This window comes from Equus caballus, chromosome 14 (assembly GCF_041296265.1).
Source record: "Equus caballus isolate H_3958 breed thoroughbred chromosome 14, TB-T2T, whole genome shotgun sequence".
Taxonomy (NCBI): Eukaryota; Metazoa; Chordata; class Mammalia; order Perissodactyla; family Equidae; genus Equus; species Equus caballus.
The window spans coordinates 43,566,198-43,582,965 of record NC_091697.1 but is presented as its reverse complement, the minus strand read 5'-3'; the positions used below and the strand labels follow the sequence as shown (position 1 = coordinate 43,582,965).

At 57.5% G+C, this 16,768-nt stretch overlaps 1 protein-coding gene across 3 annotated transcripts in view; it reads right to left on the bottom strand.

Annotated features, from left to right (window-relative positions):
- Positions 1 to 1,028: 1,028 nt before the first annotated feature.
- Positions 1,029 to 16,768, bottom strand: part of PDGFRB (platelet derived growth factor receptor beta) — a 37,914-nt gene continuing 22,174 nt past the window's right edge. For all 3 annotated transcript variants that reach the window (XM_014730580.3, XM_023617441.2, XM_023617442.2), the window contains 15 exons: positions 16,478 to 16,601; positions 15,834 to 16,045; positions 13,314 to 13,408; positions 12,256 to 12,388; positions 11,667 to 11,771; positions 11,196 to 11,306; positions 9,986 to 10,145; positions 8,794 to 8,954; positions 7,984 to 8,102; positions 7,621 to 7,743; positions 6,735 to 6,846; positions 6,182 to 6,281; positions 5,517 to 5,622; positions 4,441 to 4,673; positions 1,029 to 3,114 (listed from right to left, as the gene is read on the bottom strand). In XM_014730580.3, coding sequence (XP_014586066.3) covers positions 2,931 to 3,114; positions 4,441 to 4,673; positions 5,517 to 5,622; positions 6,182 to 6,281; positions 6,735 to 6,846; positions 7,621 to 7,743; positions 7,984 to 8,102; positions 8,794 to 8,954; positions 9,986 to 10,145; positions 11,196 to 11,306; positions 11,667 to 11,771; positions 12,256 to 12,388; positions 13,314 to 13,408; positions 15,834 to 16,045; positions 16,478 to 16,601 — 2,078 coding nt within the window. In that variant the 3' untranslated portion in view covers positions 1,029 to 2,930. The remainder of the gene's footprint in view (positions 3,115 to 4,440; positions 4,674 to 5,516; positions 5,623 to 6,181; positions 6,282 to 6,734; positions 6,847 to 7,620; positions 7,744 to 7,983; positions 8,103 to 8,793; positions 8,955 to 9,985; positions 10,146 to 11,195; positions 11,307 to 11,666; positions 11,772 to 12,255; positions 12,389 to 13,313; positions 13,409 to 15,833; positions 16,046 to 16,477; positions 16,602 to 16,768) is intronic.

Sequence of the window (16,768 nt, the reverse complement as noted above, 5' to 3'; positions counted from 1 at the left end):
AGGTGCCCGTCCCCCAGAAACAGACTGAGATGCCCTTCCCCAGATGAGAGAGAGTGAGGGAAGGCCAAGTCACACAGTCAGGTATGAGAGATCGCAGGCTGAAACCTGGTTCTTCCTCAGGTGACCCTCCCAAAGGGCCCAGGTGGGAGGGCAGGAAGCCCCCACCTGGGTCCAGGACCCTTGCACTCCGCCCCTGCCCCTGGCAGCTCTATCGCCCCTGGCTCCATGCTGCTGCCAGGGTCTCCCAGACCTGGGCTGGGCAGTGGAGCCTATGTTCAGGAACGAGCTGGCCAGCAGGCACCAGGATGCCCGGTTCATGCCAGCCTCACACCACAGAGCTGCTGCAGCCGTGAGGGGCCTGGGGCCTGCCGGGTCTGCACCCCTCCACACAGACTCTGCCCTCAGAGCCACAGCTGGCCCCCACTGCCTCCCCTGGCCTCACCCTTGCCTCACTCCCCCCCACCATCCTCCATTCCTCTTCCTCTATCTCTTCACTTCTTCCTGCTCTCCAGCCCCGATGGGTGCTCTGTCTGTCCTGCCCCTACCTGGGACCCAACTCCTACTCACCAGGACCTGGAACCTGGGCTCTAGAAGATGCCTCTCACCGGCCACACCAGCCTCAACCTGGGCCCGCGGGTGGAATGGAGGGCAGAGCCGGGGCGGGGCGGGGAGGTGGTGGAGGGGGGCAGTGTCCCAGCTTAATAGCCAAAGCCAAAGCACATGGTGGGGCTGGGTGGGGGCCGCAGGAAGGGCTCAGGCCAGCCCAACCCAGGGCCAGGCACCGCAGAGCCAGAACAACCTTCTCATTTCACAACTTAGAAAACTGAAGCCCATGGTCCAGGTCACCAAGCTCCTAGCAAGGGGTTGGGGGGAGTGTGAAAATCCTCATTTTACAGATGGAAACAAGGCTCAGAGCTGAAGGGACCTGTGTGGGGACCCCGAGGCTGGGCCGAGCCCTGTCTGCCCCACTCCACTCCTGTCACCTCCCAGGAACAGGGACCCAAGCCCGCAAAAGACCACAAAGTCTATGAGTGAGAAGCACCAGGTTTAATATTAAAATCTTTCCCTTAAAAAAAAGTACACAGATAGGAAAATTTGTTGGCATACAAAATAGCACTTCTGTTGTATAAATGTGAGTTAATGTGAGTCCTAAAAATACTTGTAAACCTAGGTGATTACATCTTTGGTACCGTAGTGAGAACCCACTCCCTCTGCTCCACCAGGGGCCCCGGGGCATGGAGGTGCCAACCAGCATAGATGGCTGGTGCCCAGAGGGCTGCTCTTCCCTCACTCCCATCCCCTCCCTCTGCTGGTGGCCTTGGCCACAGCCCTCACTCCTCTGGCACCTCCAGTGCCCACTGGGCTGGGGTGTGGCTGGCAGAGACAGTGAGGTGAGCAGGCCTGGGCAGTGACAAAGCCATATCCCGTGGGTACTGCCTCCACAGGGCAGCCGGCAGGAGAGAAGGCAGCCCCTAAAGTACCCACCTCTTTCATCTGTTTCTCAGGTTCCCTATCCAAGGCTTCTTGTCCTTCCCGGGGCCCCCGGGGGCCCTCACTGTCTCTTATGTCTGTGGCACAGACCTGGACAGCAGGTGCTGGAGTGGGGGGCTGCCTGAGGTGCTCTGATTCGCCCTCTCTGCCCCCTTTGCTCAGGATAGCTCCAGAGGTCATCGTGGGTGCTGAGAGGGGTTCCGTGATCTTCCCACGTCCCTGGGGCAGCTGCTGGGGGCTTCCCAGACACTGGCTGTCACTCCGAGTCAAGGCCTGGGCAGCTGGCCTTTCGGGACTTGCCAGGGGCCTGGGGAAGGGTCATGGTCTCTGAACGCCTGCAGTGTGATGTGTGGTCTGGAATCCCCCCAGACCCCAGCTGACCCCCAGGATGGAGGTTTGGGGTGTCTGGCTTTGCTTCATCTGGGCAAGTGCGCAACCCCCGGAAATATTCTAAGAATGTTACTGTTGGCAAGGCACCAGAAGTCAGCGAGTCCAACCTGCTCATTTTCCAACGGGAAAACAGGCCCAGAGAGGGCGAGGGATTCCTCCAAAGTCTCATGGCAGGTCCAATACACATATCGGTCCACATATTGGTCCACACGTGTGGATACTTCTCGCAGGCACATCAACACCCTCATCACAGATGTGGGGCCCGTCGGGCCCAGGAGACTCTGATGGGTGGAGTAAGACTGAGGGTGATGAGGAAAAATGACCCCAGGACTTATGGGCCAGGAAGACATGGACACCGGCACTTTTTATGGCAAGGTGTGCCCCAAGTGCCTGGGGCAGGAGCTACAGGCCAGGGTGTCCCGTACTCGGCTCAGCCCCCAGCACCGATTAAGCATGGAAGGCCCCAGACCAGCTCGGGCCTGGGAAAGTGGAAACTGGCATGGAGGGGAGGTGGCTTCTGGATGAGGCAGCCCTGTCCAAGGCCAGGCCCCTGCTCAGCCAGAGGGCAGGGAGGCCAGGGGCCCTTCCCCGGCTCTTGGGTGGCTCAAAGTGTAAGGAGAGAGCTGCAGCCCCTTGAGGGGTAGCTGGCTGCATAGAAAAAGGTTAATTTACCACCTCCTGAACCTCGAGACTCTCCCCTGGGGTTCCACTCTCCCCAACTGTCAGCCAGGGAGAGAGTCCCAGATTGTGGGTCACCAAGCCCAACTTTCCCATCTTACAGATGGGGAAACTGAGTCCCCTGGGAGAACCCTGGCTCAGAGTCACATGGGCTCCCCAGAGGCAGAGGGCTGCTCATGGCCTCTGCAGTTCTCTTGCCTCCTAAGCCAGCGCCAGGGGTTGGCGTGCGACATGCCAGAAGCAAAAGCTTTCCAGAAGGGGACAGCTGATAGGAGCAGCCCGGCTGGTAGGAGGCCAGGCCAGGCCAGGAGGCGCTGGGTGCTGGGAGGTAGAGGGGGAGCTTCAGGCAGGGCAGGGTGGGGGCCAGCCCCCTACAGGAAGCTGTCCTCCGCCTCGGCCCGAGGCCCGGGGCAGCTTGAATCCAGCGGCCACTCTGGCTCCAGCTCCGGCTGCACCTGGGGCTCGGGCTGGGCCTCTGGCTCTGGTTCCTCTTGTGGTTCCAGGGGGCTGTCACAGGAGATGGTAGAGGAGGTGTTGACTTCATTCAGGGTGGAGCTAGAAGGAGAGGGCAAGTGAGTGAGGGGCTGGGAGGGAACCACAGTCAAATAGTAACAGCATTAGTCAAGAGCTTTCTGTGCCCAGCCTTGTACCAGGCACCTCACACACTTTAGTTTATTTAATCTTTGTAAAGACTATGCAGGGCAGGCACCGTGAGGAAACTGCAGCTCAGAGAGGTTGTGGCCCCGCCCTGCATCACACAGTAGGTAAGTATAGGAACCGGGATTTTAGAGCAGATCCAGTTGACTCCAAAGATCATTGCTCACCCATCAGTGTCTCCATCTCCTGCACTCCTGAAGATATACATTATTTCATTTAATCCCCACAATAATGTCCAAATAGAAGTCCTCATATTGTCTTCATTTTATAGAATAGGAAACTGACGTTCAGAGAGGGGAAGCAGCTTGTCTGAGAGCACAGAACAGGGTCAGTATGCACACCCCAAGCTGTTTGAACTCTGGATTTAACTGCTCTGCACACCAGCTATCTGGAGCCTTGGAATACCTTCTCAAGCAGGGTCGGGGGAGGCCCACGTCCTGCACGTGCTCCTCGTGCACATGGAGCTGAGGCTCGCAGGGAAGGTGTCTGCCTGCGTCTCACAGCAGCCAGTGGTGGAGCTGGAACTGGAACCCCAGCCTGGGGCTCCTGCCACTTCACCATGGGGTGAGTCTTGTTTTGGGGGTGGGTCTGGCATCATGGGGAACCTTCACTCCAGCTGAGGGGAGATCCTGTCTGAACATCAAGTCCAGGTGACAGCTGGCCTTCCTCCAAAGCCCTCCCCACACTGTGATGTCACCCCATCCCAAGGCAAAGGAGAAGCACCAATCTCCTTCCCAGTCTGAAGTCTGGCCGGACCTCCTGTAGGCTCCTCTGCCTCCTACAACCATCCCAGGCCCCCTGGGCCCTCAGAGCACGGTGCCGGAGGACAGACCACAGGCCTAGGGCTGGTGATGACTCCAGAGCAATACGCTGGGGGCTGGGGATGCTAACAGGTTTTCTTAGGGCTAGGACAGGCCTACACAGGGGAGAGAGTAGATGGCCTATGGGGCTCCTTTAAAGGAAACAGCTGCCTTGCAAATAAGTCCCAGCCCATTCTTTCTCTTAACAGCCTGCCCTTTCCACCTAAGGTCATCCAAGGTCACATGAGTTCACTTCTCTCTTCTATTTACTGGCAGGAATAAAGTATACACCCTAGGTAACTTACTTCTAAGGAAAGCCTGATGGGATGAAGACACAGACAGACACACACACACACACACACACACACACACACACACACACTATTCACACCATTGCCTTGGGCCCTGGGACCAGAGTGGCTACCTGGCAAGGCTGGGGGAACCCTCCACTGGGCCCTCATCAGCAACCTCGGGTTTGGGGTCGGGCAGGGGGATGATATAGTCGTTGTCACCCTCATTGGGCTGCACAGCAGTGTAGAGGACGGAGCTGGCGTCCAGGGGTGATCGGAGACCATGGAAGCCGGGCAAGCGGGCTTGGGACCGAAGGATGGCTGGGTGGTCGCTCCTCAGAAACTCCTCATCCACCTGCTGGTACTTCTGCTCCCGGACACAGAGAGGACCAAGAAACAGGGGTGGTCAGACCAGAAAGGGATTAGGGACCATCCAACAGTAAGATTCTGACCCAGGTCCTCCCACCTCGTGTGAATAAGGCAACTGGCACTCAAAGAGGAAGGAGAATTGCCCAAAGCCAGACAGCTGAGCTGCCCGCCCAATTGCATATCACCAGACAAAGTGAGCTCAGGAACGCCCAGGGAGGAGCAGTTAGCAGAGCAGCACCCGGGACCCTAAGACTTCCCCACTTCAGCCTAGAGGGGTGCGGTCTCTCCTCCTGCCTTGGCCTCCTTCAGTGGGGCTTCAGTTTCCGTTGCCACTGAGTGGTGCCAACTCCACTCCATCTCACTGGTCCCAGAGCACAGGGTGGCAGTGGGGTGGACCTCAGGAAAGGGCCATGTCTGTGCCACCTGAGACGTGCGCCCCTCACTCTAGCTCCTGCTGTTGGACAGGGAGGGCTTTAAGGCCTGCCGGCTCCATCTGCCTTGTGTGAGCCCGTGGCCAGGCCCTTAGCAGCCATCCAGCCTGGGGGCATTCAGACTTCTGAAGGAGACCCAAGATGTGGCATGGGTGCAAAGGCAGGAGGAAGGCTGCAGCAGGAAGGTGGCTATAGGCTCCCTTTAAGTCAATCAGTTTCTTTGTGCTGCTAAAATAAATTAGACTCATAGCTCCAGCCCATCCCTTACTAGTACTTGCAGGGAAACTGAGACCCAGAGCCGGTAAAGGGTGGTCCCCCAAATACCAGCATGTCACATACAGCCTTGTACCTAGTGTCAGACTTCTGGAGCAGAATGCTCTGTTCCCCACCCCCTCCCTGCCTCAACATACCTTTTTGTAACCCTCACCCAGCAGTCTCTCGAGAAGCAGCACCAGCTGGGAGAAGGGAGGCCGAATCTCAAACTTCTCTTCCCAGCACTTCTGCATGATCTCGTAGCTGGGGAGAGGGGCAGGGGGGTCAGGGTCTCCGGCTGAGGGTCTGCCGCCTCCCAGAACAAGGTGAGCAATGAAAGGAGTAGGGAAAGGTAGGTGGACAGGTGTTGTCTTCCCATCATTGCACCTCCATGTCCCCTTGGGAAGCCCTCCCTCCACCAGTGGTCCCATGGGTTGGCCACGCCTTGGTGAGGACATGACCCAGGTCTGGCGGGTAAGAGTTTTCATCCCCTCAGCTCAGGGGCTGGTTCTGGATGGCCATGGGACCCCCGCTGAGCCCTCAACAGTCAGCTCTGGGCCTTTCGCTGGAATGATGGTGAAAGCAGCCAGGATATAGCCATTTGGCTAGTGCCAGCCTGAAAATGAGGGCAGCCCAGAGGAAAGCAGGGCCCCAGGGGAGAGCAAGAGATTTCTGATGACATCATCTGAACCCCTAGCTCCAGCTGTTCCTAGATTTGTCTAGGTCTCTGAGTAATAAATCTATCTTTGGCTTAAGCCGGTAAAGTTGGATATCTATCATTTGTACCCAAAAAACCCTCCCAAATGCAGAGTGCTCCACTTACATCTCGTCGGAGGCGTGGGCAGGCTGGGCCATGCGGTAGCCCCGCTTGATGGCATTGTAGAACTGCTCGTTCATGGGCAGCTCTGGGTAAGGGGTGCCACCTGTCGGGGGCAGAGACAGTAGATACGCAGGCTCAGGGATGGTGGAAAAGTGGCAGGTATCTTTTTCTATGGGACGGGGAGAGGCACACCAGCCTGGTGTGGGTGAGGGTGCAGTGGCCTCAGCAGTGGGAAATGTGGGCTTTTTCATGGGCTCTGGACGGAGACTGCAAGCCTCTCCAGAATCAGAGAACCAGAGAGCACGAGAGCCAAGCAGGCTTTTTGATGTCACTGTCTAAACCCCCTAATACTCAGATGGGGAGGTAAAGAGACAGAGAGGGCAAGGGACTTGCGACGGAAACACAGCAGCAAGAAAGCAGCAGAGCTGGGACTTGAACCAGAGCCCTGGACTCCTGTCCTGGAGCCTGTCCCACAGCCCTACCAGTTGGGCAGCGTGAGTGGTCAGGGTGGAGGCTGTGCCATGCTGCTGAGGGCTGGGGGAAGAAGGGAGCATACCCAGGGTGAAGATCTCCCAGAGTAAGATCCCGAAGGACCACACGTCGCTCAGGGTGGTGTAGAGGCTGTTGAAGATGCTCTCGGGGGCCATCCACTTCAAAGGCAGGAAGGTCTGTGGGAGGGCAGGACAGCCTGAGTGCAAGAAGGGGCTAGCCCCACTCAGTACCTGGGAGGGGAGGAGGCCTGGTGGTTCCCACTCCCAACTCCTCACTCCTGGTCCCTGATGCCCACCCACCCCAGTGCTGGCCAGAAGATCAGGAGGCTGAGTTCCTTTTCCATGTGCTGGGGACCTGGCAGCCCCTGTCCCTGGGCGAGAGCCCCAGGGTCTGAGGCTCCTCACAGGAGAGGCCCCCCCCAGCCCCCAAGACTCCAGTAGAGGCCCTTGACCAGGTTGGTAGAGTGGACGGGGAGCCAGGGACATGCCAAGGTGCCACCAGCTCTCACCCTAGCTGCCTTAGATCTCTGGGGCCCAGCATCACCTCGGGGTTCACTGTCCCCACGTGGAAAGAAGGGACATGAGTGGGAGGCAAGATAGTCAGCTTTGAACCAAATACTGTCTGTCACCTCCCCGTCTCCCTTAGCCTTGTGCCAGGGCATCTTCCTTTGCCAGCACCACTGCTGGTGGAACACATTTTGCCTGCTTCCCCTCCACCCTCCCCTGGATCCATTACAGCTGGTCCCTTGCCCCTTGCTGTCAAGTCTGAGCCCCGAAAAGCCTCAGCGTCTCTGCCCCCTCCGCCCCATGCACAGATGGCGGCTCCCATTCCTGTCCCTGCACACATGGCTAGGCAGGCTGAGCCTGTTGCCACTGGGCAGGTTGGGCTGCGAGGAGCCCCGTCCTGACCTCCTATGAGCCACAGCCACGTTAGTCGGGAAAGGTGCTCACACTGCCTTTGGAGATGTAGTTCGAGTCCCGCATGATGTCACGAGCCAAGCCAAAGTCACAGATCTTGACCAGCTTGCCCTCACAGATGAGCACGTTCCTGGCTGCCAGGTCTCGGTGGACGCACTGGGTAAGGGGAGACGGGAGCTGAGGCCATGGGGGCAATTGCGGGGAAAGACCCTCCGTGTCAAGGGCTTTGGGAAAAATGCCTTACTGCCCAGGTATGGGGGGCCACACGGGGAGACGGCATTCGCTGTCTGCACCCACCACAGGGAGCTGCCCTATGGGCTGTGTACTTGGGGGACCCCGGCTGGCTGGGTGACCCACCTCCCCATGACCCACTCTGCCCACTGTGACCACACGTACATTCTTGGAGGCCAGGAACTCCATGCCATTGGCCACCTGATAGCTGAAGCCCACAAGGTCGGTGTAGCTGAGCACTGGGGAGTCGTTGATCAAAGTCGCCCGGCAGGTCCTCTCGGGGGCTAGGGGAGAGCAGAAGGTCACCCACCGTCTTGTGTCTCCCCACGGCTCTTAGCACCCCTGCCCTTTGGCTCATGGAGCCTGAATGCCCAAGATAGGTGGCTACTGACGGTCTGTGGAATACTGACCGTGATGTGTAATAGGTCGGTCGCGTGTGGAAGCACGTAGAAGGTTGAGTAGTGCTATGATGGCTATTGATGTGGGTAGGAGTCTCCCCCAAAATGAAAATGATTTCCAAATATCTAACTAAACCTCTCTTACTTTCTCAGTGTCCTCATTCGACAGAAAATCATTCAAACAGAAAATTGTTTGGCATTAGCCCTGGGCCAGTTTTGCTCAGCCTGGCCTGCCTGCTTCTCAGGGACCCTGGATCAACCTGGGGCCTACTCTGTGCAGACCACTCTTCCCCAAGGCCCCAGGAGGCCAGGTACCACCCCGCCGACCTTCTTTCCTCCCCTCCCTGTGGGCTGTGTGCACACCACTGGACCCAGAAACAGGGGTTCACATTGGAGCTCCACCACACAGCAGCTTTAGGCAGGCGGCTAGCCTCAGTTTCTGCATCTATGAAATGGACACGAGGCCGCCTTCCTCGCAGGGTTGCTGCCAGGCTGGGCATGTGAAAGGCTTTGAGAAGAATACATCACTGCACAGGTGTAAGAGCCGCACAGGGGTGAGGACACCGTGCGCACCCACCAGAGGGGACGTAGTTATCGTAAGGGGCCATGTAGTTGGAGGACTCGATGTCTGCATATTTGACGTCTCCTTTCATGTCCAGCATGGGCACGTAGTCCACCGACTCGTCCTTGCTCATGTCCATGTAGCCACCGTCACTCTCCCCAGGCAGGGACATGTGGCTGGGGGTGAGAGAGCATCACAGGAGACGCCAAGCCTTTCCCTTCTCTTCCCCCTCCTGCCCCTCTACTTGCCCTGGGGCGTGCAAGGCCCTGTCACTCATGTATTCCTGCTATCACTCACTCACTCACCCTCCTCCAGTCTGCCACGGTGTGGATGACCACACAGTGAGCCCATTCAACCAGGCTTTCAACCTGAGCTGGGTGCTGGGGCTGCCAAGATGACATAAGACCCAGTGTGTGTCCTCAGAGAGCTCATGCCCAGGGGCACCTGTGGCAGCCCAGGACAAGGGTCACAAGAAGGACCAGTACCAAGGCACCTTTCTGTGGCCTCTGCAGCACCGTCCAGCCATGATGCCCCATGAGTGCCCAGTCACAACCCAGAGTGGGCAATGAATTGCCTTCGTGCGCTACCCACAGCATCAGCTCCCAGAGAGCTGTGGGTCAACATACACATGTGTCTCCAGGAGGAGAAAAAAGACTGGAAGGAAATCGATCAACATATTGGGGAGACAGGAGTGAGTTTTAATGGCTTTCAATGCTTTTCTGAAGTTACTCTTGCCTCTGCAGTAAACCTGTATTGCATTTGTAATCAGCAAAAGAACCAAGAAATGTTATTTTTGGAAAAGAAGAAGAGAGGGCCTGCCTTGCCCACAGGACACCAGAGAGACTGGTGTGCAGAGGGAGTAGGGAAGCCGCAGCGAGGAGCTGAGCCTGGAGTGCAGCTGTGGGAGGGGGGCCTGGGACAGGAGAGCCCGGTGCTCACTGAGGAAGGCCTCAGACACAGGAACAGAGTGAGGGCTCAGAGGCCACATCTGCAGGGCGCTCAGCAAAAGGGCTGGCATGCTGCGGATAGTCGGTAGGCAGCAGGCGAGCCCACCATCACCACCACATTATTGTTATGCCTCGTGACCCGTGAAACAGCCCAGTGACTTGTGAGGCCAGGAGTGACCCTGTCCTGGACAGGGTGGGAGTGAGCAGGCTCCTGGGGCTCCCCCAGGATGCAGGCCCTGGCCTCCCTCCCCGGGCAGTACCTGAGCAGGGGGAGGCCGACGGGCAGGGCATTGCTGTAGAGCTCGGTGCTGGGCGGCCGGCGCTTCTCGGAGCAGTGCTGCAGGAACGTGTGCTTGTTGCGGTGCAGGTAGTCCACCAGGTCGCCGTAGCGGCAGTATTCGGTGATGATGTAGATGGGTCCTGCGGAGGGACAGGCTCAGGGACAGTTCCCTGCGAGGCCTCGGGGTTCCCACCAGGGCCAGGAGGCTAGTGACGGGCTACACGTTGGGGAGGCAGTTGGGTAAGACCATGAAGGGGCTGTAGCAACAGACAAACTTGGCTTCTTTTCCTGTCTCTGTGACTGCAAGCGAGATTCTTAGTCTCCCTGAGCTTTAGTTTTCCTATCTGTTAAATGGGGCCAATCAGACGCCCCAGGGGCTGTCACAGGTGTCATGAGATGCTACCCTTGTCGGCTCAGCTCTGTGCTGGGCCCACAGCAAGCACACAGTGTTAGCTACTACTGAAAGCCTTTCAAACTAAAGATTATTTTGGAGCCCAGTACATAAAGTAAATAAAGACACTGTTTATTATCAAGTTACTGTTTAAATTGAAATACATCTACTGAAAGTCAATCAGTGGGAGATTGAAGATATTGATGAAAACAAACATTTTGAAACGGGCGATCATCGCAGACACAAACTGGCCTCTGTACGCAACGTACTTCTGTATTTTGTTTTGGTTGCACAATCCTGAGGAAAAATCCGAAATCTCCCAATAAGCAGCTGCAAATGGTGATAATATTTTTTTGCGGCCTAACGTGCAATCAGAGCTTCAAATAAATACACTTGGCTAGAGAGACTCTCTCCTATGATCTGAAGGAAAGCGGCTCCCAGCGAGCACGCTGGTGGTCTCCCATGGTGGGCATATAACTCATCTCAGTGTCGCAGGAGCTGTTATGTATTACAGTTTCTAAAACGCATTTTGAAAATTAAAAAATCTCATGGGACACCTTGATTTGGAAACCACTGGGACTGGAACCTGAAAGAGTCCTTTGGCCTTGACAGTGCTGTGATTTTGTGGATTTGTAAACCCCACACCCATCCGGGTCTGTGAAGGGAGGGCAATGAGCAGGATGGGTGCAGACCCTCCAGCTGGAGTGTCCTGCTGTCCGTGGAGTGAGGAGGGGGTGGGAAGGGGCCAGGCCTCGGCTGCTGGCATTTCCAGAGTCCTCTGGGAGAGTAAGTACGGTACCTCCTTTGGTGCAGGCCCCCAGCAGGTTGACCACATTCAGATGGGGCCCGAGGTGACTCATGATCTTCAGCTCCGACATGAGGGCTTGCTTCTCACTGCTGCGGGCTGTGGCTGAGGGAGAGGGGGCCTCAGGCCTGGCCCAGCCACTGAGGCCCCATGGAGGCCCCACGGGAGCCTATTCTGGCTCTTCCGCCCCACCCTGTGCTGGAGGACCCAGGTGGCCTAGGATAGTATGGACCCACACGCAGGGTGAGGGGAAAGAGGATGGAAGGAAGGTGGGGGAAAGAGGATGGAAGGAAGGGAGGGGAGGGGAGGAGGCCCCTGGAGGAGGGGGAGGGGGAGAAAGGCTCTCCCAAAGCAGAATCAGGAGTGGTGCTGGCTGGGGTGTGACTGCACGCCTGAATGTGTGGGGAGGGGGCAGGGAGAGGTGGGGTCCCAAATGTGAGGGAGTGGCAGGCTCCCAGGACTCACATTTCAGCATCTTGACGGCCACTTTCATCGTGGCTTGTGAATGGCTCAGGCCATGAGCCGTGGCCTCCACCACCTGCCCAAAGGCCCCGGAGCCAAGCGTGCGTCCTAGGGTAGAGATGACCCCTCAGCTCCCGGCCCACCAGGAAGCTGCATCCCCCACCTGCTCTGAGACCAACCCCTCAAGCCACCCCGGACTTAAGGTCTTCCCCCAAGGAGGTTCCTAAAAACATAGTGTTTCAAGGTCCTTGCTCGCGTCTCATCTAAGTCCTGCATGCTTTCTGGCCCATCTTTGGTCCCTGGAAGACTTCCTCCCTCCCCAGAGGGGAGCACAGCTCCTCTGCACCCCTCAGCCGCCCCAGCTAGACTAAACACAGGTCTGGCGTTCAGCCTGTCCTTGACTAATACTTCCCCTCGTGCCGCGAAGGGGCCCTTTCTCACAGTCACAGGACCATAGGATGCCAATGGAAGGGGGGGCACTGAGGGCCAGAGACAGCAAAACATCAGCCCTAGGTCTCAAAGCTGGTCCTGACAAGGCCTTCCCACCCGCCTCAAGTCCTCAGCCTGCCACAGGAGGCCTCCCTGGACTGACCAAGCACAAGCTGGTCCCGAGGCAGCTCCCAGGTGGAGTCGTAGGGCAGCTGCATCGGGTCCACGTAGATGTACTCATGGCCATCAGAGCTCACAGATTCAATCACCTTCCATCGGATCTCATAACGTGGCTTCTGTAGGACCGAGACCAAACGGGTCATCAAAGGGAGTCTGAGCCTCGAGGCCTCTTATGGAACAGATGGGGCAGGAGACTCTGAGACTCAGAGAGGGGCAGAGGCATATCTGAAGTCACACAGCAAGTTATTGATGGAGCCAAGGTCTTCATGGGCTCAGTGGGAACAGCTGCCAAGGGGCCCCAGCTCAGGGGTGGCTGAAGGGAAGCTGACAGGCAAGGGTCCAGCTCATCAGAACCTCCCTATCAGCTTCTCCCAGAGCTTCAGCTGCTCCTCAGATGGGAGTAGAGGAGCAGGCAGCCCCTGAAAGTGATGCGAGGCCGGAGCACTCGGCCGGATGTGGACAGCCCCTCCCTGTGCTGGGTCTCAGAAAGATGTAACCCTAGAATGTTGGAATCACAGGATGTTGGAATCACAGGACTGGAATCTTAGAATGACAGAGTGATGGGTTGCTGCAATCCTAACTCAGGAATCTTAAAATGTTGGAATCACAGAATGGTGAACTCTCAGAACTGAACACTGACATCACAGATTAATAGGCTTAGAATGCATGTTGGTAGAATCCTGGGAGTCTCTGTGGGTGAGAGTTGGAAGAACCCTGGAGCCCACAGAGTCCACCCCGCAGGTCCGTGCCCTATGGCTAGGCTAGCAGGGTGATGTCTGAGCAGGCTCCGGGGGGCAGAGCAGAGGCAGGGAACCCCGGATGGTCTGGATCAGGCCCAGGTCGGCCCAGGTGCTGGGGGTGGAGGCAGCTCAGACACTCAGTGTCACTCTGTATCATTTTACACCTGAGCTCCGTGCTGGCCTAGGCACGGCCAGATCCTGCAGGATTCAAGGACAGCGGGGGCTGGGGGAGGGGGGGGTGGTCCATGCAAAAAAAATGGTGTGCCAGTCTGCACCCATTAGGTGAGGGTGGGGGGCTTACCTTCTGCCAGAGCATGATGAGGATGATGAGGGAGATGATCGTGAGGACCACCAAGGCCAGGATGGCCGAGATCACCACCACCTTGAAGGGCAGAGCTGGAGGCAGACAAAAGCCAGCCATAAGCAAACAGGGCGCTTGGCAGCTGTCCTCCCCTCACCCCATCTTTGGCACCACAAATCCCTCTTTGCCCATCCTGCCCAGAAGAGAAGCCCTCCTCCACCAACCGTGGCCTGTGATGTCTGATTCTCAGCCTGTCCCTCTAGGCCACACCTTCAGCCTCTCCCATAAACACCCCGTGCCCCTCAGTAACCACCCACAGCTCAGATCACTACCGGCCCCCACATCCCTTTAGCCTGGGGGGTCAGTCTGGCCTGTCTGCTGTAGCTCCAGATTGGGGGCAAGCTCCTGACGGCTGGGCTGCGGCTCACCTCTCCTCTGAATCTCTGCCCTCGTCAGGGCTGTCACAGCTCAGACAGAGCCTGACCGAGTGGCCAGCCAGTGGACTGAATGATGGAGCCCCCACAGCCTGATGAACCCAGACTGCAGAGAGGAGCCTGTTTCCTCTTGTGTTTCACCCCAAGTGTCCAGCGGGGTTGGAGTAGTGAGGGTGGTTACAAAGTGCGTCCCCCAGGGAATGCGAGTAACCAAGTAGGGCCCCCCCCAAGTCCTGAGTCTCTTCCATCCCCAAGGCCTCAGCCTCTTTGCCGCACAGCTTCCCATTCCTTCCTACTCCCTCCACATTGGCCCTGGCCAGACCCTCGTCTCCCCTGCCCTGCCCCACTGGCCACCCATGGGGTCCCTGGGGAACTCCTTCCCTCCTCCTTGGCCCCCCACCTGCCCCTATCTGCTCCCCAGGGGGTCCTGTCCCTCCTCCTCAGGGTTCCAGACCGACATGACTCCTCTCCTCCCTCTCCCCACCAGGTCACACATTCAGCTCTGGGAAGGAGATCCGAATCTTCTAAGGAGCCATCAGAGTAAGCAGAGGAGGCTTCATCCAGCCACGGCAGTTCTCCGTGGGCTGGGGCATGGCTTCCCCCTCAGGGGGCACCCAAAAGCTTTACTTCTGCCTTGCTCAAAGCTGGTCTGCAGGTGCCCACTTGCTCGGGGATAAGTATGCACGTGTGGGAGTGTGGGTGAGATAAGGTATTAAAACCCCCACCCATCCCACCACAGGGTAGGAAGCAGGAGGCAGGAGGCAGGTCTGTGTAGAGAGACATGTACGTGTGCAAGCCCATGGACCTGCCTGAGCCTCAGTGTGCAAAAGGCCTCCCACAGCCTTCTCAGTCTTGCATCACTGGCTTCTGCCTCCCCCTGCAACCCCTCGCTTATACTCCCCTCCCCTTTGTCTCCTCCCGTCAGCTCCTAAATACACATAGACTCTGTGCTCCAGCTGCATTGAATTCATTTAATTCCTCTGAACTCTTTTTGCCTCTGGGCTTCTGCACAGGCCATTCCCTCTGACTGGAACACCATTCCTCACCAGGATAACTCCCAGTTACCTTTCAGGTTTTGACCTAGAGCTTCCCTTTTGCAGGACACTTTCCTGAATTCCACAGCTGAGCGTGGAGCCCCTCCTCCCTCTAGGCTTTCCCCCGCAGACTGCTGACCCCCGCGGTGGGACTGCCTAGTTCCCCGTCTGCCTCCTCTCTGGAGTGCGGACACCTGAAGGGCAGGCAGGACTGGGCCTTCTCCGGTGAGAAGTTGGGACCTCGTCACTATTTACCGAATGAAGAAACAAGTACACATGTGAAGTACAAGCAGACAGGTACACGTATGCACAGGGCCTGTAGAGACTGTCCACATGGATGAGAATCAGCACGTATGGGTACCTGCTAACAGACATGCATTGGACAGCAGGCACACATGTGGCGATTGTCCTTGCACACTTTCACAGAAAGGTGTGCTGCAGCTCCATGCTCACAGCCATTCACTATGCCAGTTTGCACACATGCACAGGAACTGTACATGCATGGTTTGCACTCTCATCTGGGGGCTGTGCACCGCATGGACATGCATACAGACATACATTCGTGGGTTTATATACACATCTGGGGATTGGGCACGCTCATGTCCATGATTTACAAACACTCAGGGGGTTTATGCACAGAGACAGGCATCATGCGTGCTTGTGTACATGCTCACAGACATACACTCTAGCTTCATGCATGGATCTGGGGATGGGGCCTTCTTCATTACATGGTTTACAAAGCTACATTTGGAGGGTTTGCACGCGTGTCCAAGGATCAGGCATGCTCACAGTGTACATACACTAGCATAACGAGAGAGTGCTATTCATAGGCACGGCTTATAGACCTGTATTCTTGGAATGTACACATGTGCCAATATCGTGTTGTCGTGTAACTGCAGAGAAACATACTCTGGCAGGTTTCACAATGCTCCTGAGCGCCCAAGGACACGCTGACTCTGGCCCGCTGTGGGCGCACAAGCGCAATCCCAAGTACGGCAGGGTTAAGGTGGGGGTGAGGGGTCATCAAGGGCCGCCGAGGCTGGAAGACTCACAATGTGGCACCACAGTGACCTCTTGCACATCATGGCCCAGCAAGTTGCGCAGCGTGCAGCGCACCGACAGTGGCCGATCCACGCGGCGCAGGCGCAGCGTGCTCACCACCTCGAACTCCTGCTCCTCCGCCCAATACGTCACGTTGGTCTCCAGCTGGCTCTCCTCCTCAGAACTGTTCCCCAGCGGCGTGGGCGGCAGCTCGCGCGGACACCTGCCAGGAGAGCCAGCCGAGTATGCTTGCAGTCCCTTCCCTCCGCAGGCGGAGAAACTGAGACCAACAGGCAGCGACAGGGGACGGTGGTGGAAAGAGACCAGGCGCATCCATTCCGTGCTGCTTCCCGCTGCCTGGTCCTGAGCTCGTTCCTCCTGTGGTCCGTAGACGGACCAGCAGGGGGCGCTCCTACCCCAGAACTGAGAACCCTGGATTGCAAAATCCACTCCCTTCACTTGACCCTCAGAAGAAAGGTAAAGAAAGGCACAATTTAGCTCATGGAGAGCATCTCCAAGAAGCCATACCTTCTAGGATGTGGCCTTAGCCTGGAACAGTGTGCCTAGAGGAAGGGGCTGAACGAGGTGACCTTCACTAGGTCCTTCCAGCCAGCTGTGAGTACTCCGGAAGACTGAGGCCCCGGGGTCCGCTCACCTTTTGAGGTCGCTGCAAGTGGACCAGGTGAGGTGCGGCTGTGGCATGCCCCGGCCGCGACAGCGGACTGTCTGCTCCCCGCTGGCGGGATGGCTCTCGCTCAGCTCCAGCACGCGGACAGGGACTGCACGGAGAGGGCACGGGGCGGGAAGGGGGGAGGTCAGAAGAAGCAGTCTGTGGGAAAGGCCCTCAGGGAGGACCTGGCCCCCAGCCTCCCCTGGGGTGGGGGGGAGCTCAGGCGGCAGGTGGACATTAAGTAGCAGGAATCCCCGTGTGAAAGCTGACAGAGTC